General features: G+C 30.2%; 6 protein-coding genes across 6 annotated transcripts; 2 read left to right on the top strand and 4 right to left on the bottom strand.

The window, feature by feature from the left end:
• Positions 1–295: 295 nt before the first annotated feature.
• GO595_006659 (eukaryotic peptide chain release factor GTP-binding subunit ERF3A-like) lies at positions 296–1,915 on the bottom strand (the record flags this gene model as incomplete). The annotated part of the gene is made up of 1 exon (XM_067920036.1): positions 296–1,915. The coding sequence occupies one exon, from the start codon at positions 1,913–1,915 to the stop codon at positions 296–298; it is 1,620 nt and encodes a 539-aa protein (XP_067773087.1).
• Positions 1,916–2,400: 485 nt separating this feature from the next.
• On the bottom strand, positions 2,401–3,708 carry GO595_006658 (Lecithin:cholesterol acyltransferase family protein; the record flags this gene model as incomplete). Its single annotated transcript, XM_067920035.1, has 1 exon — positions 2,401–3,708. The coding sequence occupies one exon, from the start codon at positions 3,706–3,708 to the stop codon at positions 2,401–2,403; it is 1,308 nt and encodes a 435-aa protein (XP_067773086.1).
• A 1,798-nt stretch (positions 3,709–5,506) lies between these two features.
• On the bottom strand, positions 5,507–6,232 carry GO595_006657 (uncharacterized protein; the record flags this gene model as incomplete). Its single annotated transcript, XM_067920034.1, has 1 exon — positions 5,507–6,232. The coding sequence occupies one exon, from the start codon at positions 6,230–6,232 to the stop codon at positions 5,507–5,509; it is 726 nt and encodes a 241-aa protein (XP_067773085.1).
• Positions 6,233–9,109: 2,877 nt separating this feature from the next.
• Positions 9,110–11,041, top strand: GO595_006656 (leucine-rich repeat protein; the record flags this gene model as incomplete). The annotated part of the gene is made up of 1 exon (XM_067920033.1): positions 9,110–11,041. One exon carries the CDS (start codon positions 9,110–9,112, stop codon positions 11,039–11,041), a length of 1,932 nt encoding a protein of 643 aa, XP_067773084.1.
• A 4,534-nt stretch (positions 11,042–15,575) lies between these two features.
• GO595_006655 (GyrI-like domain-containing protein) lies at positions 15,576–16,166 on the top strand (the record flags this gene model as incomplete). The annotated part of the gene is made up of 1 exon (XM_067920032.1): positions 15,576–16,166. The coding sequence occupies one exon, from the start codon at positions 15,576–15,578 to the stop codon at positions 16,164–16,166; it is 591 nt and encodes a 196-aa protein (XP_067773083.1).
• Positions 16,167–16,290: 124 nt separating this feature from the next.
• GO595_006654 (uncharacterized protein) lies at positions 16,291–17,034 on the bottom strand (the record flags this gene model as incomplete). The annotated part of the gene is made up of 1 exon (XM_067920031.1): positions 16,291–17,034. The coding sequence occupies one exon, from the start codon at positions 17,032–17,034 to the stop codon at positions 16,291–16,293; it is 744 nt and encodes a 247-aa protein (XP_067773082.1).
• Between the last annotated feature and the right edge of the window lie 10,089 nt (positions 17,035–27,123).

Genomic DNA, 27,123 nt, shown 5'->3' with positions numbered 1-27,123 from the left:
TAAGCACAGTACATTTAGTGGAGTTCGTAGCACAGTACATTTAGTGGAGTTCGTAGCACAGTACATTTAGTGGAGTTCGTAGCACAGTACATTTAGTGGAGTTTGTAAGCACAGTACATTTAGTGGAGTTTGTAAGCACAGTACATTTAGTGGAGTTTGTAAGCACAGTACATTTAGTGGAGTTTGTAAGCACAGTACATTTAGTGGAGTTCGTAGCACAGATCAGAGAATGAATATGAAACACTTAAATCGATTTAAAAACAAAACAAATTGATCAAATTCATCCTTTAGATAATCATTTAGCCTTTGGTAGTTGCTCTACTACGCCCACCGCTATTGAGAATCCCTCATATCTAATAATAAATCTTCCCAACTGCGGGAAGTCCTTAAACGTCTCTATGCAAATTGGCCTTGCGAACTTCAGTATGCATCTTACCATTTGGTTTGCGTGCACGAACTTCGGATTCTTTTCTGGTTTGGGCGCCAACACGTTCATCAATCTCTCGAATGTCACCTCGACAATCTCAGTGTGGATGTGGCACACTGCCAAAAATCCGGGCGCAACGAATTGCGGTGCTGAAGGCGTCAACTTGAGCTTTACGATTGCCTTTTGCGCCACGTCGCATGGATGTCTCAATGGGCATATGACAGAGCCGACAGTTACATCGCCTAAATCGACGCCTTGTAATTGTACTATGATATTATCACCGGGCGCAGCTAATCGGATCTTATCTTCGTCGTGAAGGATACTGTTAATTGTCGCCTTGACACCTGCGGGCATAATGATAACTTGTTCTTTCTCATGGATGACGCCTTTCTCGATTTTGCCTGACGCATAAACTGATTTGTTCTTATAGCGATCAATGACTGGTAAACGGAACGAATCCTTCTCGTTACGTGGTGGTAATGGGACTGCATCTAACGCCTCAAATAATGTTGGGCCATTGTACCATGTGCAATCTTTGGAGCGCTCTTTGACATTACCGCCGCCTAAGGCTGCAATCGGAATAAACTGATATTGGTCTTTCTTGAATTGGATTTCAGTCGCAATAAAGAGATCAAGCTTTTGTGTGATCATGTCGTATCGTTGTTGTGACCATTGAACGGTGGGGTCATCCATCTTGTTGATAACAATGATAACATATCGAACACCGGCTGTCTTGGCAATTAAAAGGTGTTCTGATGTTTGGCCACCGCGATTAAATCCGGCTTCGAATTCGCCAGTACGAGCTGAAACAACAAGAACTGCAACATCGGCTTGGACAGCACCACCAATCATCTCTGGGACAAATGTACGATGTCCTGGCGCATCGAGAATTGTGTATTTGTGTGCATCGGTTTCAAATCGTGCAACACCAACTTCTTCAGTGATACCTTTGGCACGTTCGGAATCTGAAAGATCCATAACCCAGGAATAATACCATGAGCCACGGCCTTTTTCTGTGGCTTCTTTTTGATAGCGTTCAATGGTACGTTGATCAACAATACCGGCTTCAACAAGAATATGACCACAAAGAGTGGATTTACCAGCATCAACATGTCCAATGAAAACAAGATTAATGTGTTTCTTACGTGATTCATCAAGAATTTCACCAGTAAATACTTCCTCTTCTTCTTCAAAGTCTTCTGGAGCTGGTTCCTCTTTCTTTGGCGCTGGTTTGGGTTCTTCTTTCTTTGGAGCAGGTTTTGGCTCTTCTTTCTTAGGAGCAGGTTTTGACTCTTCTTTCTTAGGAGCTGGTTTTGGTTGCTCCTTTGGTTCTTCTTTCTTTGGCTCTGGTACGGGTTCTTCTTTTTTATTAAGACTTATTTCAAGCTTCTTTGGCTCTGGTTTCTTAAATTCTATTTTTGAACCATTCTGAAGTTGGATAGAAAGACCACCAGATCTTTGCTGCTTGCGCTCAACTTTAATTGACATTTTGTTGTATGACCAAAGCTTTGGCCGATAATAACGGTTATTTCTGGAGGTTAAAAATCAGTTATTTAACGGTCTTCCAATGATGTCGAAAAAATCAAAATTATCTCACCATTCTTTATTTTTTTCAAGAATTAACAAAGAGAAATGACTATGCTCTTCAAAGTATATATTAACTATTCTGTCAATCATGAGTTATCTTGATTTTTCATTTCAAAATTCAAAAATCTAAGTTAAGATCATCATTAAAGTAAATAATTGTATTTCAACATTAGTTCTTTTGTTTTGCAATTATTATTTCCTGCAAAATATGGATAAATTTAAATTCCAGCTGAACTTCTAAAAAATTGTCAATTTTCGTAAAGCAATCAATTTCACTATTTTTAAACGGCTTCCGGAATTTTGTTTCTTCAACATCTTTTAAAAATTATTTGAAACAAAGTTTTAACAATGAAATGTTATAAACAAAACTGTTTATTAAATAATCCTCAATTCATTGAGAAGGTTACATGTCTTTCTCTTATATCTGTTCTTGCTTCATAAGTCATATTTTTGTTTACGACTATGTATTGTGATGTAATTCTATATCTTCCCTTTGTGTTTATCCAGTCATCGTTAGTATGTAACTTATATATTAAATCATGTACATATGGATTTGCGGCTAATGGCTGATGAACAAAATCTTCATTATCGCGATATAGATCTTCGCAGTATAATGGGTATTCATCAACAGGCCAATTCTGACATGCCCATTGCGTTCCCTTGGCAATGATTGTGCCATCGCCTGGAACCGGAATTTGTTTGGCAGGTTTATCCCAACCGTTTTTGAAGTTCACGATGAAGTTCGTTTGGACGGCGCTGTTGTATATGATGTAGGTAGGGAGATGCAATGAGCCGGGCGCCTTACGACTAAGCTCTTGGCACTTGTCAAGGATTTTGATGTTGTCACCAGTGATTTTGGAATTATTTACAAGAAGATCTCGGACTTGTGAAGCTGTGTATTTTTGGTCATATGGAGAACGAACAACTTCATCATCGCCAAAAATTACATGATTAGGTAAATGACAATGAACAACAGCCATTGATTCAACCATGTCAGCAAGTTCTTGGCTATTTAAAACAGGAACAATTGGGAACTTGCCTTCCCAAAGTGCATGGAAAGACTCTGTTGCTGCGCCAAATGATGGAGCAAGTAAAATAGCACGATCAATATAACGATGAATCCAATCTGGTTTAACATGTTCTGAGAGAAACTGTTGTAGGCTATGACCGCCGCATGAAAAACCGAACATTGTGATTTTTTGATGATCATTATTTTCATATGTTGTTTCAATAAGATTAATTAACTTGGGCCAAAAATCATCAAGACCTGCAGGAGCCATCCTCCAGTCGTATGGAGCTGCAAGTATGTCTTTTTTAATTGTATATCCGTTATCTTTGAAAAAATCAATAATTGAAGCAAATGTTTCAATAAGATTTATACCATAGAAATCTGATACTACATATCTAACACTTTCTTCTCCTCCAAAATCATGAACAGATATATTTAAACCTGGCTTACTAATAATTTTGTTATTGTCATTATCCCAATACAATTGTAACATTTGGAATAAGCAATTGTACATGGGTGGAACAACAAGTTTTGGATTGACCCATATAACTGTATCTGACATTTTATCTGGACAATACCAATTGGCATCCATTTGATCGTATGTTACCCAAAGGTTAGACCCATAAAGGGGAGGAACTAAAATGATTGGCTTGTTTGAAAACGCTAGAGTAACAAACAAGAACATTTTTTAAAAAATGACTTTTTCCAACTTTTGGGAGCTGTTTAATTAACCGTTTTGTTGTATTTGTGTGAAACCAGAGAAGTTTTAAAACTTTTTATAAACAGATTCAAACGAAACCGATCACACGAACTTTTTTCATCCAATTTAAACTGATGTTCAAAAAATGGTGACACCAAATCCAACTTTTTGAATGGTATTTCTGTTAAAAACGATCAAAAGTAGTCCCCATTTTTGAACATCAGTGTATGTTTTCAAATTATGTTCGTATTTTTGAAACAAATATTAACATGTTCGTTTAAAGAAGATTAATATTTTGTCTGATCTCTGAGCGAATTTTCGCGTGAATATCTGTTATTTTAATATATTCTCATAATGCTTTTTTTCAAGTAGTTCATTTAATAATGAAACATTTCATTAAATAATATTTTTAATGTACGAACATCATCCCCATGTACAGTATAGGAATTTGCACTTTGCTAAAATGATGAAACAATTTTCAAATCTTTAAGATTCAAGTTTAAATTCAAAATATTATAATAAAAAAATTAATACACTTATCAAATTTGATGTAATTACATTTTTAAAGGAAATATAAGTAAAATGTTAAATCTAAATATGTTATGAGTAAAATGATGTTTCAGTTTTATAAATTTCTTTTGCTAATAATCAATTTTGGTTTGTTTGCTTGGTGGCAAGTATGTGATTATTTGAGATTTTTGGCCATTTTGATGCTTGTAAAATTGTATGATCTAATAATTTCAAACCTTAATATCATTCTAGGTTTCCTTTGGGTGTTAGCAATTCTTGTTTATGCAATGAAGTTTATTTCTCCATCATGGAATAAATTTACAAAATTCGGAAAATTAGAATCAAATCAAATTTATAAAAATATTCCATCAATTTCGAATAAACTAGGATGGATTTCTTTTTACAGCTTTTCTTGTATGATGTTTTTTGTTTCTTTTCTTGTTCGATATCCACCACAATATCCGAATTATTTGCTATTAATCCATTCATCTAGAAGATTATTGGAAAGCTTGTTTGTCACAAAATTCTCAAGCAGGAAAATGCATGTTATCAATCTACTTGCAGGGCTTTGCTTTTACATTATTACACCAATTACATTATCTTATTGTGATGCACAAAACACATTTAAAGTTCCATTACTTATCTTCTCGGTGGTCCTCAACTTTATTCAGTTTCGTACACATGTAATTTTGTCTAAACTCAAAAAATATTCAATTCCTAATAATATTCTTTTTGCAAAAATAACATCACCACACTACACAGCTGAAGTCTTATTATATGCTTTATATTTCTTGTCTGCGCCACATATCCTTACTTTAATGATGTTTTTCTTTGTTTGTCTTAATCTTGTTCACCAATCAAAAATGACATACGACTGGTATGTAGATAAGTTTGGGAAAGAATTTGAATCACTTGGAAGGTATAAAATTCTTCCATTTTTATATTAAAAATTTCATTTTGTCTTTTTTGTTGTTGAGATAGCGATAAAAAATTCAATAATCAAAAAATCGTTTTTAGCAGAAAATTGGTTATCGTTCTATAGAAATTATCATCAAGATCTTCAAGATCAATATCATTTAATGTTGGGAGAAGTAAATCATATTCAACACAACTTTTACAAGGGCAGCAAGAATTCTTCTGGTTTGCTGAATGTTAATCATTCCAAAGAATACAACTTGTATCTTATTTAATTTTCTAATGAATACAGCAAATAAAACTAATAAATTAGAATAATAAAATAAAGAAAAAAAAATATTTTTTATTATTCGTGAATTTAGACAAAACTTAATTCAGGCCAAACGCTGTTGAACTGCACTGATTTATCCTGTACATTTGTTAACACAATTGCAGGGAACGACACAACTCTCGAATTTACCAAAATCGAAGCCAGCATCAAAAAGTAATGACACATTACCACGATCAAATTCGTGTGCATTCCTTGGCAAAAGCATCCGAAGTGGATGAAAAATGTTGCCGCAATGAAAAATGGAAATGATTTGTAGTCGAAGTAGTCCAATTCGCTTCCGGAAGTCGCCTTTTCGTGTATTGTGGGTGGTTGTTCAGCGCCTATGTTATTATGATGATCTTCTTGGATTTGAACTCGCGCAAATGGAATCGCCATCAAATTGGGCAAAAGTGATGGATCAATTAGACAAATTATTTTCCTGAAAATTGGTGGCATCCTTTTCGGAATGTTAACAATAATGGAGAAAATCAATGGAGTAACACTAATTATCGTTATGGGAAGGAAAACTACAACATAAGAAATCTTTTTGTATATGGATATATGTGCAAGAACAACTGTTGGCAAAACTCCAAAAATGTCAACAAGGCCTCGCCAAACTTTAAAGGGTGTGAGAATAAAGGTAAGAACAGCATCAAGTATCGTAATAACTTCAATGGCTATTATTGCATATGGTGTAGATTGAAAATGAACAGTAAAAACTAAAGCAGCAACATCTAAATGAATACTCAGATCAAAGAGGCTGCCAACAATCATTTTAGAGGTTGGCTTTTTTTCTGGAATATTGGTAAAATGTTGATATACTAAATTAATGAAAAATACTGCAACGAAAATTACATGAACAATTGATGTAACTTTGATAAAAGTCAAAACATCATTCCAACCGTCAACTGGTGTTGAAATAATTGATGTAAAATCTGTCAAAAAAAGCCCAATAAACCAAATCGCAAATGATATGAATCGGACTTGATGATATTCGAACCATATGAAGTTGTAATTTATTGTACTAAAGTCGCGTTCAATGTGATAACGCGAACGCATAAAATGGACTCCGATAGGAGATAAATCAATTGATTTTGATCGTATTATCATCCGTTCGTTAATAGGAGCACTGTAGGATTGCATTTCATGCATTATTTTTTTAGCACAAAATTACGCTACCTAAGATTAAGTATCTTTACAATCCTACTTGTGTCTATATTTTTGCAATTATGGCTATTAACGGGACATAAGATTTTTTACAATTCTTTATCAGATAAAGAAGTTGATGAACTATTTGGCAAATGCAAAAAATTGGAGCCAAAGAAGCAAATAAATTCAAAACTTTTAATATTTTTTCCGTTTCATTTTTTAGAACTTGAAAATGTTATCAAGAAGCTAAAACTTTGGCAACTGCCTCAATTTTCTCCTTGTAATCCAAGTAATCCCAATAAACGAGCTGATCTCATGTTTGTTTTAATTGATGATTTCAACATCACTGAATGCATTCCTCAAATAATGAATTCTCTTCAAAACACAACGTCATCAGCGAATGCCACTAATATATTACCATGTTTTAACAATGTATTTTTCAAAAATATTCAAGATTTCAATTTCACCTCTAGCTCAACTCTTACAGATCTTTTTTACCGCACCCTTCGTCCTGGTGTTCTTGATTACACACATATGTTATTAATGCGTCCTAATGAAATACCAATACGAAATGAATGGATTCAACGCATTTACAATTTAACCAAAACTGAATACTTTTGGATCATTGGCTCCATGACCTTTGACAAATTAAATGATCATTTTGAGAGAAATTCATATTATATTCATTCTAATGCGTTATATCGAATTAATTCGTATTGTTTTAAAATGTTTTTGGAACGCGTTCAAGAAGAATATCCCGAAATGCGATTCGACATGGCAATGCATTTATACAGAACTGATTTCGAAAACTTTAGAGTCGCGCAACATACGAATCATTTGTTTCGATACTCGAAATTGTTTTTGATTTCGAAAGATCCGTTTTCAGAGATAAAGAATTTCAATATGGATAATTCACCGCAAACCTATTTCTATGTTGCCTCATCTATGTCAAATAACACAAGCAAATATCATATAAAACAGAAGTTGTTATCGGTACAATAATAATAAAGAAGATATAGAAGATATCGGATTAGAATAAAAATGTTTTTCATTATGTTTTCTATCATTATGAAGATTTGAATTAATTCAAAAAAATTTTATGAATATTATAAAAAATAATTAGTGTTTTAATAATATTATTAAAACGGTTATTCTATTTTCCCACATTCAAATCATAAAAATTTGATTCAAAATATAAAATAAAAATATCTCGAAAATTATTACTTAAATCAATGTAAGATATGAATATTTGATATAATTTTCATTTTAAGCAAAAAAAAATGAATTTTTCAATAAAATTAACTATAAAATTATGCTAATAAAGGGGAAGCAATCATGCTTCCAGCAATAACAAAAAATTGAATATTTTACGCATCGTAAAGTATTGTAACAATGAAGCTTCATACTTTTAAAATGCAATCCTTCATATTCAACACAATGAAATGAATGTTATCATGATGAAAAAAGGACAAATCTGAACGCATTGGCCATCCTTTGAACAAAATACATGACGTATTAAGAAACACAAATCGCATGATCAGATCATACAATGAAAAATAAATTTTGATTTTTTTATATATTTAAAATTTATAATATTATTTTGACATTTCTATTGAGTTATATTGAAAAATATTCTGATATTTTCGAGATATTTTTATTGTATGTTCGAATATATTCAATATATATCTGATCGGACTATTTACACTATAAAGTGTAAATCCATACTGAATTCACTTGAATCCACTTTTGAATGATATCATAGAATATGTTATATAAGATGATATAAAAACCTCGCATATGAAAAATCTCTTTGATGAAACGACTTTTTGAATACTCTGTTCCAGCAACTGTTGAATAACAAAATTATTACAAAAACCTCAGCGATTTCATTCAAACCATATCTCAGAATTTGAAATCAATGTTTATACAACAATTCAATCAATAGCGTACAAATTTATATCATTCTGATATTTGCTGTATTACTATGATTACGAAGATTCTAATGATAATATTCGCATCTATAATTTTACCAACACATGCTAATGCTGTTATAAATCTTAATTATACAACTGAATATTTATGGTCAACAGACATTTTAGGCAGCGAAAAAATAGAAGAAGATTTTGTCATTCTAAACTATACAAATGATAAATATGATGAAGTTCTACAACAACTCATAAGAGCCACGTTTTCATGGAGATTTACCGTACCAATTTCTCTCGTTATGACTCGTGAAGAACATCATAAAATAACAGGTCTTCCTCTGGATGTGGATTACTGGGGAGTCGGAGATGCCTGGGAAAAAATTTTCAGCACAAGCATATTATGATGTAATAAAATATGCAAGGCAAATTGACATTCCATATGCTAGCTATTTAAATGCATCTATTAATGGGATGACAACTTCTATTCAGTGGCTCCATGATTATCATGATCTTAATCCATATAAAGGTTACATCACAGTTAACCTTAAATTAACATCACATTTCTTGACCAGTCAAGATGAAGAACGTCGTTCTCGGCAAGAAGTTGATAATATGTTTGCAACTGGTAATTTTTACAGGATATGGTCCTGAGAATGATCTACACACAGATTACGAAAAATTAGTTGCTATTTGGTGGTGGATCAATGACAACGTTGTATATGGCCAGGTTCCTCAATACGGAAATTCAGTATATAGTGCCCTATTCCAACATAGAACTGTATGTCGAGGCTATTCTGCTCTATCAACTCTCTTCTTCAATCGCGCAGGTGTTGAGGGTTTTACTGTTCTAGGAGTTACGACAAGTGCACATGCATGGAATTGGGTTCATCTTGGCGAAGATTGGTATGCATACGACAGTACTACAAGTCTTGAAGCAGTGTTCTTAAGGGGAATCAATGCAGAGTATCATAAGACTAATTATGAATATGTTGATGGTGAATTAGATTGGGGTTACCCAATTACTGATGTTGATTATAAGTATAAAATGTATACTTGGCATGAACCTAAAGATAAGCCACTATTATATCAAATGGAAGCAACAGACTCTGGTTTAATCGGATCAAATCTTAGGTGGACATTGAAAAAAGGGCTTCTTACTATTAAAGGAAATGGACCAATGCGTGATTTTGAAAACGAAACACTTGTTCCTTGGAAGAATTTCTTTGATGATATTACTGATCTTAAGATTGAAGAAGGTGTTACGACAATTGGTGCTTATGCATTTTATAATGTAGAGAATCTTACATACGAAAATTGCAAAGATAAATTGGGATCAATTCAATTAATTGGCAAAAAGGCATTTTCTGATTTAGATAAATTCTTTCAAGATTTTAAAGATGAAGCATCAAGCAAAATTAATAATTTAAAGTTTTTAGAAGAAGAAAATAAAGCAAATTATACTACACAAATTTCAAATGCAAACTCACAAGAAGAATTAAATGAAATTGTCGTAAAAGCACAATCTGAATCAAATAAAAATGAAGAAACACAAAAAACATTAGCAAAGAATAAAATTGATGATTTTAAGTTTTTAGAAGAAGAAAATAAAGCAAATTATACTACACAAATTTCAAATGCAAACTCACAAGAAGAATTAAATGAAATTGTTGTAAAAGCACAAACTGAATCAAATAAAAATGAAGAAACACAAAAAACATTAGCAAAGAATAAAATTGATGATTTTAAGTTTTTAGAAGAAGAAAATAAAGCAAATTATACTACACAAATTTCAAATGCAAACTCACAAGAAGAATTAAATGAAATTGTTGCAACTGCAGAATCTGCATCAAATAAAAATGAAGAAACACAAAAAACATTAGCAAAGAATAAAATTGATGATTTTAAGTTTTTAGAAGAAGAAAATAAAGCAAATTATACTACACAAATTTCAAATGCAAACTCACAAGAAGAATTAAATGAAATTGTTGTAAAAGCACAAACTGAATCAAATAAAAATGAAGAAACACAAAAAACATTAGCAAAGAATAAAATTGATGATTTTAAGTTTTTAGAAGAAGAAAATAAAGTAAATTATACTACACAAATTTCAAATGCAAACTCACAAGAAGAATTAAATGAAATTGTTACAAAAGCACAATCACAAAATGAAGAAATAAAATCAAATAAAAAAGAATCAGTAAAACAAGATATTGGAAAGTTGGAAAATTTAGGCGAATTACAACAAGAATATATTGATAAATTAAACAATGCCCAAACAGAACAAGAATTTAATCAAATATTACAAGAAGCAATTGCGAAAAATGAAGAAATGAAATCAAATGGAAATGATTCCAAAGGTAACACCAATACAGCAGTGGCTATAGCTGTTCCTGTTGCTATTGTCGTAATTGTTGTTGTTGCTGTTGTTATTGTTCTTGTTGTTCGAAGAAAGAAGAATAATGCCCATAAAAAGATTATTGAGAGTAGTGAACAATCATCTGAAGTTTAGATTTGCAGTTTTTAATAAACAAATAGAATATGTAAAACTAAATGTAAAAATAAAAAATGAAAATAAAATCTATGTATTTTTCATATCATTTGAGAAGAGCTTCTTCCACATTAGGGTTTCAGGGAAAAGTGTACTTCACATCCGCATTCTCAGATAGTTTGTTAATAGTCCTTCTCTTTGAAAGTGCCATAAATAATGTGTTATGCTAATGAGTCCACCATTATATGATTTGATCAACTAGTGATGAGTAGATGCCAAATAGTTTGCGTATTAAGAATATCCCTGTTTCTTGACTATTCATATAGAAATCATGTGAAATTATATATTTAGCGATATGTTCGGTGGATTTATATTTATATATGATATAAAGCGGTTAACTTATCGTTTTGTAAAATTCACAATTTTGAATCAATTTTTTTGTGATTTAATTTTTGAGATATATGAAGGCGAATTTTCAATGGTTTTTAGTTCGACACTAAATCGTTGGAACTGCAGATAAATTCAAAAAATGAACCGATCAAATGATATCGTGGATCATATAATATATGTTTAAAAATGGATTTTCAACCTGTGATCGAAATTTCGGCACCTATGATTTTAGAGAATGTTACGAAAAAAAGCTCAATTCAATTTTTGAATAGTTTATGATCCATGATTCCAATTTATATCATTTATTCGTTTTTATTTTTTGCGTTAAAGTTCATTTGTTGAGCAAAATTAAGTAAGGAACATCAAGTTATCTAGTTATCACAAAAATAAATCAAAATAAACAATAAACGATTTTTTATATATCAGAAAGATGTTCTGGTTGGTATTATTTCATATCACATGTCAGACGACGTTTACTAAAAGGTGATGACGTTATGAATTTTGGCTAAAGTTTCCCATAACCTCTCCTAGCCATAATTTATTTGTTACACTATAAAATGTACTTTAGCCTTAATGCTATACAAGGTACTAATGAAACTTTGGGATATGAAGAACTTATTCCAAATCATGATTCTAATTAAGAACAAAATTTTTTATGAGCTTGTTGGTCTTATTGATAGAGAAGCTTATGATCAAATAGATCCAATAACCAACCAAATGATATCCATAAATTTTATTTTTTACTTGCAAATCAAAGCAATCCAAACGAAATTCGACGATATATTCAGCAAAAATCATTTCATATTTATTAAATCCCACAACTCCAGATCGCCGAAATATTATTGTAAATAATATATGGTCTCTCAATGATGGGTTTATTCCCAACCTCAAAAGGTTAGCTACCACTTAGTATTCCAGATGATTAAATTTATGAAGTTCGCGAATCTGCAGTGGATGCTGTATATTCTACCATTCTTCATCTTTCAGACAAGATAATTGATGATAATGCTGAAGTAAAAATTTCAATATTTCAAAGCATTCAATCGTCACTTTTCACACGAAATATAAACTCTTTGAAACACTTCATAACAATGCTTCTTCTCATTAAGAAATATTATCCTCTTTAGCCAAGTTTCATGGACATTATAAGCAATTGCGTATTAAAAGGAATGACCATAAGCAATCCCAAGTAACAATGCGTATCAAAAACATTTTGGGAAGCAATAATAATATTAGGAATTATACCATCATTAAATGAAATGCAATCGGAACAAATACCACTGATAATCATTGATCGATATTCCATAATATTATATCATTTAGTTGGCACAATATTAATACCGAATTATTTTGAAAGAATTTATCTCATGTTACAAAATATGTTAAGTTATGTTATTGGAATTGAAGATGAAGAAAGTAATATAACTAATACTATTTCATTTGTCACTGAATCAATTTGTAATTTAATATCGCATATGGATAAAAGCAATAACGACCGATTACTTGAATTGTTTATACAGACATGTGACACATTAAGTAAATCAAATGAATTTATAAGTTCCGAAATCATTAAATGTACATATCAAGCAGGGATTTGTTCAATACTTACAGTATTCATATTAAAACTTAAGACACATATTACACAAGAATTATTTCATAGCGTTGTACAATTAATTTTTGATTTATTACAAACACAATACTATGTTATATATGAAGAAGGCTTAATGACATTAGCAGCGTTAAATGTTTCCCACCGTTTCTTACTGATGAACAAATAAATTATTGTTTAACATTAGCACAATAATGTTTAATGACACAAAACGACGAAGTAATTAACTCAAGTGCCATTTCAATAACAGAATTATTCGTGAATTATAATGTACAAATGATGCAAATCTTTGACGTAATGTTTGATACATTGTTTAACATAGTTATGAACAGTTCTGATAAAAGAGATGTTCAGCCATTTGTTATACAAACAATTACAGCAATGTTCGATGTAAGTAATGTTCAACAACAACAACATTGCGAACAATTGGAACAACTTTTAATTACATTCAGAGATACATCGGAACATTTAAACATAGAAAATGATGAAGATATAAAATATGCAAATCAATTATATACTTCATTATGTAATTGTCATAAAACTTATGCGAAGATGTTTTATGAAGCGAATGATGCGAATAAAGAAAGATTACAATTGATTGAGTTTGATAATGTGACTGCGAGTATCTTGTTAATTGGGAAATATAACATCGATGACGAACTGGTTATGGCATTTGTGAATGCAGCAAGACAATACCGCCAACACTGCTCGAGGAAATGTCATCCAATTATAAATAGAAGAAATATTCACAATGTAATAGGAATTGGCGTTGAAAGAATAAATGAAAACCTAAAGTTATCCAATGAAGCAAAAGATGCTATGTACTATCTTAAGTCATGATTAAGCAGCGCAATAAGATATAAATCCTTTTTTAAGGTAAAAATATCATTGGAATAAAAAGAATTTTTTTTAATTATTATATTTCAATTCTGTGATTAAAAATTTATTTCGAATTGATTTATGAGAAAAAAATATTTGGATTTATTTGAACAAAAAGATTACCAGAGTGGTTTAATTTATTATAAACCATTTGGGTGATTGATAATTCTAAAAATATTTTTTCCTGCATAACGATCATCTTTTAAAATAGTACTATGGATATTTATAACCGTATTTGAAATTTTGATTTTTAACATTTTAACACTTCTTAGCGAATGACTCTCGATAAAAATGATACCATTATGACAGGAAACGTGATTCATAGTGATATCATAAAAATAATTAATGTTGAATCGGGTAATATGAGTCTGCTGTATCGTTACTGCATTTTTTATCCGATTTTCAATTGATTCAATTGAAAATGAACTGACAAATGTAATTAGAACTCAAACGGTTTTTATCAAATGGGTAAAGATCCAATTGTTGAATTAATAATTAATGGAAACCCGAAATTAAAAAAATACGGAGAAGAAGTTCTTCATGTAGATACTCCAGTGTTTGCACAAGGTGATGCTGTAAGTGGTATACTTGAAATTCAACCTCAAGATGTTATTTCTCACAAAGGCGTAAAAATTTTACTAATTGGGGAATTTAGAAATACTAGTGGTAAAACTGTTTCTAGGATATTTACTCGTAAGCAAGAACTTCTTCCAAACGGTGAAATTTCAACAACATTAAAAACAAATTTCACATTTGATAATTTAAGGTTTCCAACACCTTCTTATAAAGGAACAGCTGTAAATGTTGTTTATTCAATTGTACTTATAATCAAACACATATTTTTTGATTTCAAAATTGAGAAAACATTTACTGTTTTAAATTTTGACGAGATACCTGAAAGTGCTGAGCCACAACGAACTGATGTTGGTATTAGAAATGTATTACAGCTTGAATTTGTATTTCCAAATCCAATTGTTGACTGTAATGGTGTCCTTATAGGAAACATTTACTTTATTTTAGTTAAACTAAGGATAACAAACATGAAAATAGTATTGCACCGAATCGAAACATTTATCAGTGATGACATATATTTCAGAAAAAAGACGCTTTTAAAGAAATTTGAAATTATGGATGGGCCTCCAGCTCGAGGAGATCATGTTCCCATCCGTCTTTTCCTTGGAGATATTGGTATTTGGCCATTCCAAGAATTCAAAGGATCAATGCTCACTGTATCGCATTGTGCTAAAGTTGTATTTTTCGATGAGCTTGGTAGGAAGTACTTCAAAAAATTGAAGATTGAGATCAAGAGATTGAAAAATGATAATATTTTTTCTCAATAAGATCATTTTGTTTTAAATAAACGAGGAATTAAAGCTGAATTTTTTGTACACAATTTTGCAAATAAAAAGGAATTAGATGAATGTATTAAATTTGAATTGAATACATTCCCAATGAAAGAGGAGACAAATCAAGAACAATTAAATTTGACAAAGTTTTTAAACGATGTTGTTCAATAAACGATCAAACTTCTTTGAAAAAGCTCCGAGTTGTGGTGACAGAGCGCCCCATTTTTCAGTTGATTACACCAAAACAGCTGTTGGTCTCAAAAAACCGAAATAATTCAACCAGTTGGCATAAAAAACCGTTGAGGGATTCCTGACTTAGTTCACTTGACAAATGTCTTTTGGTGTTTTCTTGCTTATTTTGTTGATTGCTGTAATTATTTATTTAATTTGGGCAACAGGAATTCTAGAAAAGATAGAAGCCAAGATTACTGAGTTCCCTAGCATGACTTTAGCATATATTCCAGTGACAGGTCCATATAAAGAAGCCTATAAAAAAACTGCAAAAGTTGAACAAATCATCAAAGAAAAAACAAATGTTGATTTATCAAAACAACCTTGCTTTGGAATCTATTATGACAATCCCCAAACTGTTGAGCCATCAAAGTGCAGAAGTATCGTTGGCAAATTATTACCAGATGGTTTTAAACTTGAAACAATTGAAGGAATATCTTATGCAAAAATAGAGAAGAAGGAAAAATCAATTCAAGTTGAATACCCATTACGATCAATTTTTGGTATCTTTGCTGGAATTTATAGGTGCTATCCGGTATTGCAAAGAACGCATCAATTAAAATGTCAAGGTGAAAATGTATCAGCTGCAATTGAAATTTATGGATGGAAGGGAAACAAAATACTTTTTGCAACTGTAGTTGGTGAAGCTCCTGGCGTCTTATCAGAGTTTCCTAAAGAGAAAGCTGAATAAAGCCTAAAATTTTAGAAAATTCTTTTATCCGAATCTTGTACGTTAAAAACGGTTTATATTTTTCTTAGCGGTCACCCATATGCTCAATAAGACATAAATAACTTTAAAGATATTGGTTTATAAATCAGTTATCAGATTCTGAATAAAGCAATTGATCTCGAAGCGCTTGGTTTTCACGCTTGAGTTTTTCAATGGTTTGATTGGCTTGTTCCAACTCATTATTAAGATTTTCAATTTCTCGTTCTTGTTGTGCAATTTGTTCTTTGATATCAGATCGAACATTTTTACTTGATGCGTTTGAAGCTGCTGAAAGTTTACTTCTTGTATTTTCAACTTTTTCTTCGAGTTTTTTTACTTCTTCTTGGCTTTTGGAAAGTTTCCCTCTTATTTCATCACATAACATTTGCGCTTCTCTGCTTTGCGTTTGCATTGTCGCACATTCTAGTGTTAGTTGTTCTGCTCTTATTTTAAGTTCTTCTTGTTGAAATTGAGTATTTGTAATTGTATGATTATTTTCTTTTGCTGCTTGTTGAAAAGCTGAAAGAAGTTGAGCTTTTTCAAGTTCGTTTTGTGCAAGTTCATTTTCATATTTTTGTGCTTTTTTATTGTATTTGGATAATTGTTTTTCTAATTGTTCATATTCTTTGTCTTTTTGACGAATTTGTTCTTCAAGCATTTGTATTTCTTCCGACATATCTGAATCATTCGATGAAACATAACTTTGCGAAATCAATTTAATTAATTTTCCTTGATCTGTTTTGGAATAAAGACTTTGGCAAAGAAGGTGAATTAAAGCATTTTGCTCTTTATTAATTTGTTCAAGTTCTGCTATTCTTTCTGTAATATGCTTTTTTTTCTTTTTTTCCATAAATTTTAAACGTTATTTTCAAGGCGCCTCAAAAATAAACCACTGAAAACATTTTTGAATATTCAACAAAATTGGAACAAATTAGAGATGTTTTAGAAATCATTAAAATGTTTAACTTAAAAACAATATTTACTTATACATAGTTTTCAGTGATTGTTTCCCGGATGATAACTGATTAATGTTTTAATTAGTTTAACAGAACCGAAATCAATAGTTTCGAAACTTTTCCCATTCTTTGCAATCAAGTCAATAACAGACAGTAAAGCAAATGATAACGGAATTATGATTTGTGCTTGATGCAGTGTGATCAAATGGAAGTTTTGGCTTGTAAGAGTAATTACTAGAAGCACAAAAAAGATGACCCTTAAAGCAAAATTTGCTTGGTAGGCCATTGGTTGGAATCTTTCTGCAATATAATGTCGATCGAAGAAATCAATTATGATTGGAGAGCAAAGAGAAAGACATGAAATGATTACTGTTTGTGAAGCATTGCTTTCGGGCGACTCGGTAATAGATGAGATAATCATAACTAAATTTTCGCCAGTTACAAATGAATCAAGAATTTGAATAAGATATCGATTAAATGAAAGACAGCTGAATTCATATATCAAATCAAATGGGAAAACATTGAACAAACACCATATAATTCCGAAAATTAAAATTGAACGAAACCCTATAAAATCAGGAAGTGTAATAGAAAATAGAAACTGAAATATAAATCTTGAACAGTTGGACAAGGTGTAGCCTAGCAATAGAGAACGGTACCAAGCAAGTCCATTCGTATAAGCAGTTTGTCGAATATTGAATACAATATATATTACATGAAAAATATAGTAACAATAAAAATAGTCAGCAAAGAAAAAGGATTCCAGAGAAATATTCTGAAATTTTTCCCAAAATTCCACAAAAGAATCCAACAAAACCGGAACTGACATGTTAGTTGAAATAGCCCGTTTATTATTAAAAAAAATTTCATTCCATATGTTTTTAGAAAAATATCAAATATGTTCGATATGGGGATATCTTCAACAGATTCTTTGAGGTTAATTTTTTGTAATAAAGATGTGGTATATGGAAATCAAAAGATATCATTTTTTTAAAAAAAAAGGCTTTAATACAAGTTAATTATAACTCAATCCTCGCCATTTATTGTACACCAATGCATTGTACAAAATGAACCCTTCTTCTTATTAAAAAAATCATTTTTGTTTGTTTTTGTAAGTTGTTATTTTTGAATTAATTTTTATCGTTTTAAATTCTGATTTTCCGTTCTTATAAAAAGTGGTTTCCATATGGAAAAAAATACAGATAACATTTTTAGATTCCAAAATGGCTACAAATATAATTTAAATTCCCCTGATAAACCAACATCATTTAGTGTCCTCTCAGACGATCAATCAGGGAAATTTCTACTTTTAGAAACAAATCGTTTTACCGATGATATTTTTTTATGCAAGACGAATCATTCCAGCGAAGACAACTATGAGTTTTTAGTATGTTTCAGCAAAATTACACCTGTTATTTCTGCATCTTTAAACAAACATGGGAATCGATTACTTGTTGTTCTTTTACAAACGTGTAATGGTTTTATCAAAACACCTCGTTATATTGTTTCATGTGTTTTAGTTAATACACGACCATGTATTAAGTATCCATTATCAAATCTTCTTCCAACAACACCAACAGTTAAATGGGTTAACGATGATCATTTTCTTATTAGTACCACATCAGGTGAACTTGAAATGTATTGTATTAATTGCGACAATAATTGTTTTTCACTTACCCGAAAGAAGCAATTTTCCGGAAACATTTTTTCATGGGAAATCTTTAATGGAAATCTTGAGCTTATTAAACTTGATCCCAAGCCCAAATACATCTGTAATCTTAAAGGTTCCAAACAATCAATTGATTTGCCATCGATACCAGATGGAGTTATTGATAAACGAATCATTAAATCCGACAATGGATTATCAGCGATCATATATTTAATACGTACTGGAATCGAAGTACAATTTGTTTCATCTGGAATTAATTTCACTATTGAGTTTCCATGTGATTTAAGTAACGCGAAACTGAATGGTATTATATTTTATAATTCCGATTTTTTGTTTTTACAATTACCTAATAATGAGTTATTATGTTTACTTCTTTATGGTAATTCTGAAGTGCGTTCATTGTTCGGATTACCACTTTCTAATGAAGATTTATCAAAAAACATTTCTTTGGTTTCAACTGATAAATTTAATGGAATTGATTTAATTAGTGGTATGAAATATGATATTTGTTTTGATTATGAATCGATTTTATATGATTTTCCTGAGTTTTTTATGCAGCTTTTACATTTCTCTTATTTTTATGAGAAAAAAGAAGATTTTCTGAAATATTTAACTATGGATATATTAAAACAATATTGGAATGGTATAATATTCCAAGAAATTTTGTTGATTTTATTGCGATTAAAATCTTTTCGTTCGAATGATTTCATTCTTAAAATTCTCAATAAAGTTACAACTTTTTGTCCTTTTTATATTAAAAGTTGTTGTTCGAATGAGCCAAAAATTAATAAAAAACAAGCAACTCTTAATTGGAAAATGTTAATTGCTTCGTATCCTGCATTAATTGCACCTCATGTTATTAATGAGATATATAGCATAATTATAAAAATGAGAATTAGTGATATACCTAAAGATTTAGTTCCTTATACAAGTTTACAATTATTTTCATTATGTTTAAAGTTTAATAAAGCTCTTAATAGCGAAATATTATTCGGACCTATATTTAGAGAGGCTAAAAAGTTCATGCCAAATAAATATAGTGAATATATGGAATACTTAAAAATTGATAAAATTGGTTACAATATAAAATCAAAGCCTTTAAGCGAAAGAAAGTTTAACTTCGATAAGAAAACAACTAAAAAAAGTTGGTGGAACTTAAGAAAAGATTTCGATAATATACAAATGGAAGAAAGAGGAAATATGACTGCCTTCGTGAGTATGTTGTATTCACTTGGACAATTGCCACCTACAAATGGAATTACGCCAACATTACAAAATTATTATACTAAGTCTTATTAAAATGTTCTTTCAAAAAAATTTATTTTTTTATTATGAGATAATATTTTATTAATAAATAACATGAAAAAAATTAAATGTTAATTAAACAGAAATTTTTTTAAATCATTTTGAATAAGTTTTTTAGAAAAAAATTGCTTAAATATGTATTTTGAAAATTAAAAATTTGAATTTATACAATTTTTTTAATCTATGTTATTATATTTTCATCATATGAGTAAGTCTATAAATTCTTTATGCTATTGATACATACTGATAATTCAAATTAGGTTGAAACAGTTACAGCGATTATTTGCTTGCGAAAAATTTCAGACTGGTTTGGCTTTATTCAAATTTTTATATTAATGGCAAATATGAAATTTCGAAATTGTGCAATAATAAAAATCGATATTTTCTAAAATTACTGATAGTTATGAAGAACATATGAGCACAAAAAGGTCACATTGAAATAATCAAATTACTTCTTGAACAATAAAGAATTGATGTTAATGCTAAAGACATATTTTAGTTTTATTTTTTATTTATTTCAATAATATGGAATTTCACAAATAATGACGCAACTTTTTGATAAAAAAATTAAAAAAATAATTTCGCACACAATTTTCGATATTGTTTTCCGACTTTTTTTATGTTTCGAATTTCAAATGTCATTGATGGAGCAATTACTTGCTGAAGCTGATACAATATCATCAGCAAATGTTTCAGCCGGAACGAAAAATACATATGTTAGACTGATCTGTGCTTATTCTAAAGTGATGATAAATTTAACACATGAAAATCCTTTTTCTATTACTCAAAATGGTTGCATTTATTATATTTAAAGAAAATCAGAATTTGAAATGTTGTACGTTATTAGCTTACATTAATAGTTTTACACATTATTTTTAACAAAATGACTTAGAAATATTAACACAATCAATAAAATTCAAAATATTTGAGAGTGGAATAAGAAGATCATTATATTCAGGTTTTTGTTCAAATGCAAAGTCACCATTTCCACCACAATGATTTACAAAAATAATTGAAAAATTTTCACCAACTAATATTGATAATTCAAAGTTTATTATTTTCGTGATATCGTCAATGCTTGCAGCATTTTCCAAAATAAGTGAAGCGCTAAACCTTAAAAAGAGCGACATTGTAATTGAAAATGAAAACTTAATAAAACTCAACATTCAGACTCCTAAAACAGATCAGTTCGGGAATGGTACATTTACATATATTAATGATAATGAGACAGATTATAGTCCATAACGATTCCTATATTATTTAATTTTAATTTCTAGTAATGAACACATAGAATCTCTAACTTAATCTACACTCAGATCTCATATTCTTTATGTACTTAGGACTATCGGAGTTGAAGAATATTAAAATTATGGATTTCATAGTTCTCTTATAAAGCCGGATATTATGCCTCACTAAAAAATGTTAATGATTGTATCATCGAAGCTCATGAAAGGTGGAAAAGTTCTGCATATACTAGGTATGTTTCAGTAGACATGAGCAGAGCTGAAATAAACATTACAATTTTTGGAATTTTAAACTGATATCAAAAAGGTTGTAGCACGATAGGAGCGATTTTTCATACTGAATGGAAAGAGATCTGACCACAGATTTCAATCTCGAGATTGCTAAAACTAGGGCGGCATATCTTGGTGTGCTTCCAGGAGAAATCAAACGACATGCCATTTATAGGTTGTCATTACTTGGATACACTTACAGACAAATTCAAATTGTTGTATATGTATCCCTCACTGCAATCTCAGAGGTGATTTCTCAGATAAGAAACACAGGCAAATTTACTGAGAGCCCTCCAGCAAAAATAGGGTGCCCACAAAAGGTTACACAGGAAATCATCAATCGGATTACAGCAATGACCGATGAAAACCCTCGAATTATCGGAGATATAGAAATATCTCAGATTTACTTGGGATATGTACGACTTCAGTCAATATTACACGAAATAAAATTGGCTTTAAATATTTACCGTTAAAAAAGAAATCTTTGTTAACAGATGAACAAATTCATAAGAGGATGATTTATGGATATTCATTATATAATAGCAATATAGATTTTAGCACATTATTATTTTAAGACGAATCAAAGATATAGCTCCACTTTGATAATGCGAATTTATGGCAAAAAGAGGGTCACAAAATAAATTTTATAACAGTATAATGGTATTTGGAATTATCGGGGAAAATTTTAAATCTAAATTGGTTATTTCAAATATATCCATAGATTCGAAACAATATTGTTACAATTTTATTAAGTCAGGTGTATTAGAATATAATTTTGATAAGTCTCGAATTTTCCAACAGTATGGGGGTCAAAGCCCATACATCATCCTCGTCTTTTACTTGGATGGAAAAACGTATGAATATTTTAAATCACTGGCCCGCAAACTCACCAGACCTGTCTCCTATCGAGAATGTGTGGTCTTTGATGGGTCAATATGTTGCGAAAAAAAATCCAATTATTATCAATGATGTTAAAACATATTGTTCAGAATATTGGAACAATGTTCTAACAATGGAAACAATCAACAACAATCTTTGTAGTGGATTTCGATTAAGGATCGATGAAATGCTAATTAAAAAAGGACAAAACATTAATGATATCATACGAAATCACCTTGTTGATAAGAATTCCGATATTAATGAAGTACCTCCTGTGCCCCCTGAATTGGAATTGTGAGGTGATATGACAATTCACAAAAATGATGAAATTGAAGATAATCGAAATGCCGATTCTCCAATAATTGTAACATCATTTGGAATTATAATATTTGTTAACGAAGTGCACGATTCAAATGCAGATGCACAGATTTCTTTAACATTTTCACCAATGGTAACATTTGTTAATTTTTCACATAATCTAAACGCCGATTCTCCAATAATTGTAACATTATTTGGAATTATAATATTCGTTATCGTTGATTTATAAAATGCTTCTTTCTCAATCGTTGTGATTGTATTTGGAATTGTAAATGATTTGTTGTTCTTTGCAGGTCTAAATATGATTCGTGTTATATTTTTATCATAAAGAACTCCATCATTTTCATAATTGGAATAATTTAAATTATCTTTAGATACATTTATACATTCAAGATTTGTGCAATCAAAAAATACATTTGATCCAATTAATGAAACTGACTTTGGAATGATAATTTCTATTAACGAAGTACATGAATAAAATGCTGATGCTCTTATTTCTTTAACATTTTCGCCAATAGTAACATTTGTTAAATTTTTACAATAGTAAAATGCTGATGATCCAATGATTTTAACATTATTTGGAATGATTATATTTAGTAACGAAGAACACGATTCAAATGCTGATGCTCCTATTTCTTCAACATTTTCTCCAATGGTAACATTTGTTAATTTTTCACAGAATTTAAATGCTGATGATCCAATGATTTTAACATTATTTGGAAGTATTATATTGAGTAATGATGAACACGATTCAAATGCTGATGCTCCGATTTCTTCAACATTTTCGCCAATTATAACATTTGACAATTGAGAACATGATTTAAATGCTGATGCTCCTATTTCTTCAACATTTTCTCCAATTATAACATTTGACAATTGAGAACACGATTCAAATGCTGATGATCCAATGATTTTAACATTATTTGGAAGTATTATATTGAGTAATGATGAACACGATTCAAATGCTGATGCTCCGATTTCTTCAACATTTTCGCCAATTATAACATTTGACAATTGAGAACATGATTCAAATGCTGATGATCCAATTTCTTTGACACTTTCGCCAATAGTAACATTTAACAAATTATAACATGATTTAAAAATTTCATCTGGAATATGTTCAACATTTTCAATAATGGCATATTTAATTGAATCTCTATAATATTTAATATCATTAAAATCACTATCACGAGATATTGTTATTGTAGATGTTGTGGAATCATATTTTTGGAAGGTACACGTGAAAAATATTATAATAAAAATTAAATAAATATGCTCATTCTTGTATTTAAATTTGATTGAATTTTTTTGATTAAAATATCGTTTTAATAAATTGGTCATAATTTGCTTCAATAAAATTAACAAAATAACAAAAATTTTGATGAAAAGTAATATAGTTAAATAGTTTAATTGTGAATAAAATATAAAAATTAAGAAATAATTATTAACAATTATTTTGTTACATGCAACGTATAATCTATTGGGAATTGATAAATCAGTTGGAAATCTTAAAATGGTGAATATTGTACAAACAAGAAAATTACTTGGAATATTTAAGAAATGGTAACAATGAGGTGAAGTCATAATTAATGGCATTACGTTTTCCATATCTAAAAGAGAATTCCAGTCTTGCAATGATAGAATTTGCGGGTGAAGAAGTTTGAATGCCCAGTGAAGATATTTTTGTCAATTCGTTTTTTGATAAAATAAACCACTTAAAAATCAGAATATATTCAAAATCTCGTAAAATCCTACACACAAATTTCAATGTTGAAAATTTTAAAATTAAACATGTTTAACCATATGGTCCGAAACCGCTGGAATGAACATTCACCGTTAAAGTCACAGGGAAGTTTCTCTGTTTCATTCAACATGCGCATAGATATATTTTGCGGTTCTTATTTCTGAGTTGCTGAAAATATTTGAAAGTTCTTGAAAACAGAACATTGAAATCTTGATTTATTAAATAATTGGAAATTAGTGTGTATTAGTACAGTATATAACATCCATAAAATCTGTGCATTGCACTTCTCAGCTCGTAGTAAATGCGAGAATTTTAAATTTTCAACTTTGTGTTTTTTTAAGTATTTAAAATGAAATATTTAATACATAATTCTTATGCCTTAGAATAAATTCCTATGTATTAATTCCTTTGAAGCAGAACAAATACATAAAAACTTAAGCAGTCGTAACTCAAAATACAACCGTCACAATTAGCGGTTATTTTTGATGCTCAACAAAATTCAATGAAAGTTAATCCTCACCAAAATCGATTTTCATGAATGGATGGTTCAAAGCTTCTTCTGCCGAAATTCTTTTCTTCGGGTCCAACTGCAACAACCCTTTCAGCAGATCCAAGAAAACTTTTCGATTTTCGATGTCATTATTTTTATCTTCATCAGGTTCATAACTCATTATTATATCCTCCAACTTCTGATGAACGAAATAAGGTTGAAATGAAGTAACGAAATCTTCTCCATTCTCTGCGCAAAGTAATTGTGGACTTTTTAATGTTCCATCTGGCATAAACAATTGGATATATCTTGGTGAAGATATAACCATTTCTTTAGGGAATTGGCCAATTGTTTGTGCTATTAGAGTTGCAAGATGAAGTTCAGATATTAAACCTGAAATGAGACAACTAATCGAATCTGTTTCTGAATCACCAACGAAGAATGTTCCTTGGTCAGAAGATAAAGATCAAAAATAAATCTTGTTCACCTCCTTATATGGTCATAAGTGGCAGCTAACGCCTCTCCTCTTTGGATCAACAAGAACGCCAGCTCAACTGCGATACAGGAACACTGTACTTAACAACAAAAAAAAGAACTCAATTATTTAAATAAACCATTCAATATACTCAGTAGCAAATGTGTAAAAACGATCAAGATTTTAAATATTTTACACGTAAAATGATCGTTGTTCTTTGAGAGAACTGACCGAATAATATAACAATAACTTAACGATAAGTGTCTATCGTGCTACAACCTTTTTAACATCAGTTTATATCGAATTTAATATTGTGAACGAAATTATTTTTTTCAATTTTTTCATCAATTTAAAAAGTGGCTCGATGACAATTCCAAATAATATTCAAGAATCATTTCAATTATCTCACACAGCACTTATAAAAGCATTCGAAAAAGGTGAAATAGAAACAGCGAAATTACTTTTCGAACAAAAAGAACACTTTAGTATCTTCAATTTCCTGAAAAATCGAATCATAATTTATAATGAAATAAGATTTATTCGTTCAATAAGGATATATTTTGACAAAATTAATTGTTTTGTTATCATGATTAATTAAATTATTTCTGATAAAGCCCTATAAGTTGTTTAAAAAACTTTTCTGATATGATCATTTTTACCATTGATTCGGGAAAACGATAGAAAATTGGTCGAACAAAAATTGACAATATTTGTGTAGAAAATGAGTGTGTGATCACACAAATTCGTATCGTGGATTCTATGACAGAGTTCTCAGATTTTCTATCGTTTTTTTCGAATAAATGGTAAAAATGGGTATATATATATAGTAAAAAATATACAATATAATATCAATCACAGTGCTAAATACATTTTAGTATAAAAAGTTGAACAAAGCTTTAATGAGCATTGTTTTGCCACATTACTTGATTCGAAAAAATATAGATAAATCACTATTTATGAAGTTACGATTACAATACCTTTTGTAAGTGAATTTTCTATTGTGGTGGAAAAAATACCTAATCCCAAAAGCCAATAGCGAAATTCATAGAATTTGATAGAATTTTTGTAATTTTCTCCGATTCGTAAAGAGTTAAATAAGGGGTTAAAAAAATATAAAAGTTAACCTTCAAAATTTTAATGATACTTTTTACATTCAAAATATCAGTTAATAACAACTTTAAGCTCCAAACATCTAAATCTACATAGGATTAACATCAAAACACTAAAATCCACATAGGATTAACTAAAGCACTCCATCCGAACTCACGAAAAGCACACATTTAAAAAATAAATGTCATCATGAATTTAAATATATTATATCACTTTCAATCAAAACCAACCGATTTATGAGAATAAACCGCGTTTACTCCGTTCATCCTTTAGTTTATGTAGCGCGGGATTGAGCGGAGCGTGGAACGCGGAGCTCAATTAGCGCTGTGTGTGTGTGTGTGAAAATGCTCATTTTCTCCGATTCGGCGAAGATTCACTTTTAGGTTATTTTTAACCCTCAAAATTTTAATGGTACTTTTTTGATGAAAATAGACATATTCATAAAGCATCATCATCAACTTCGTCATCACACACACACA

This window comes from Histomonas meleagridis, assembly GCF_020186115.1.
Source record: "Histomonas meleagridis strain 2922-C6/04-10x chromosome Unknown contig_46, whole genome shotgun sequence".
Taxonomy (NCBI): Eukaryota; Parabasalia; order Tritrichomonadida; family Dientamoebidae; genus Histomonas; species Histomonas meleagridis.
Note: the sequence above shows the minus strand (reverse complement) of the source record. Positions and strands in the feature narration are given on the sequence as shown.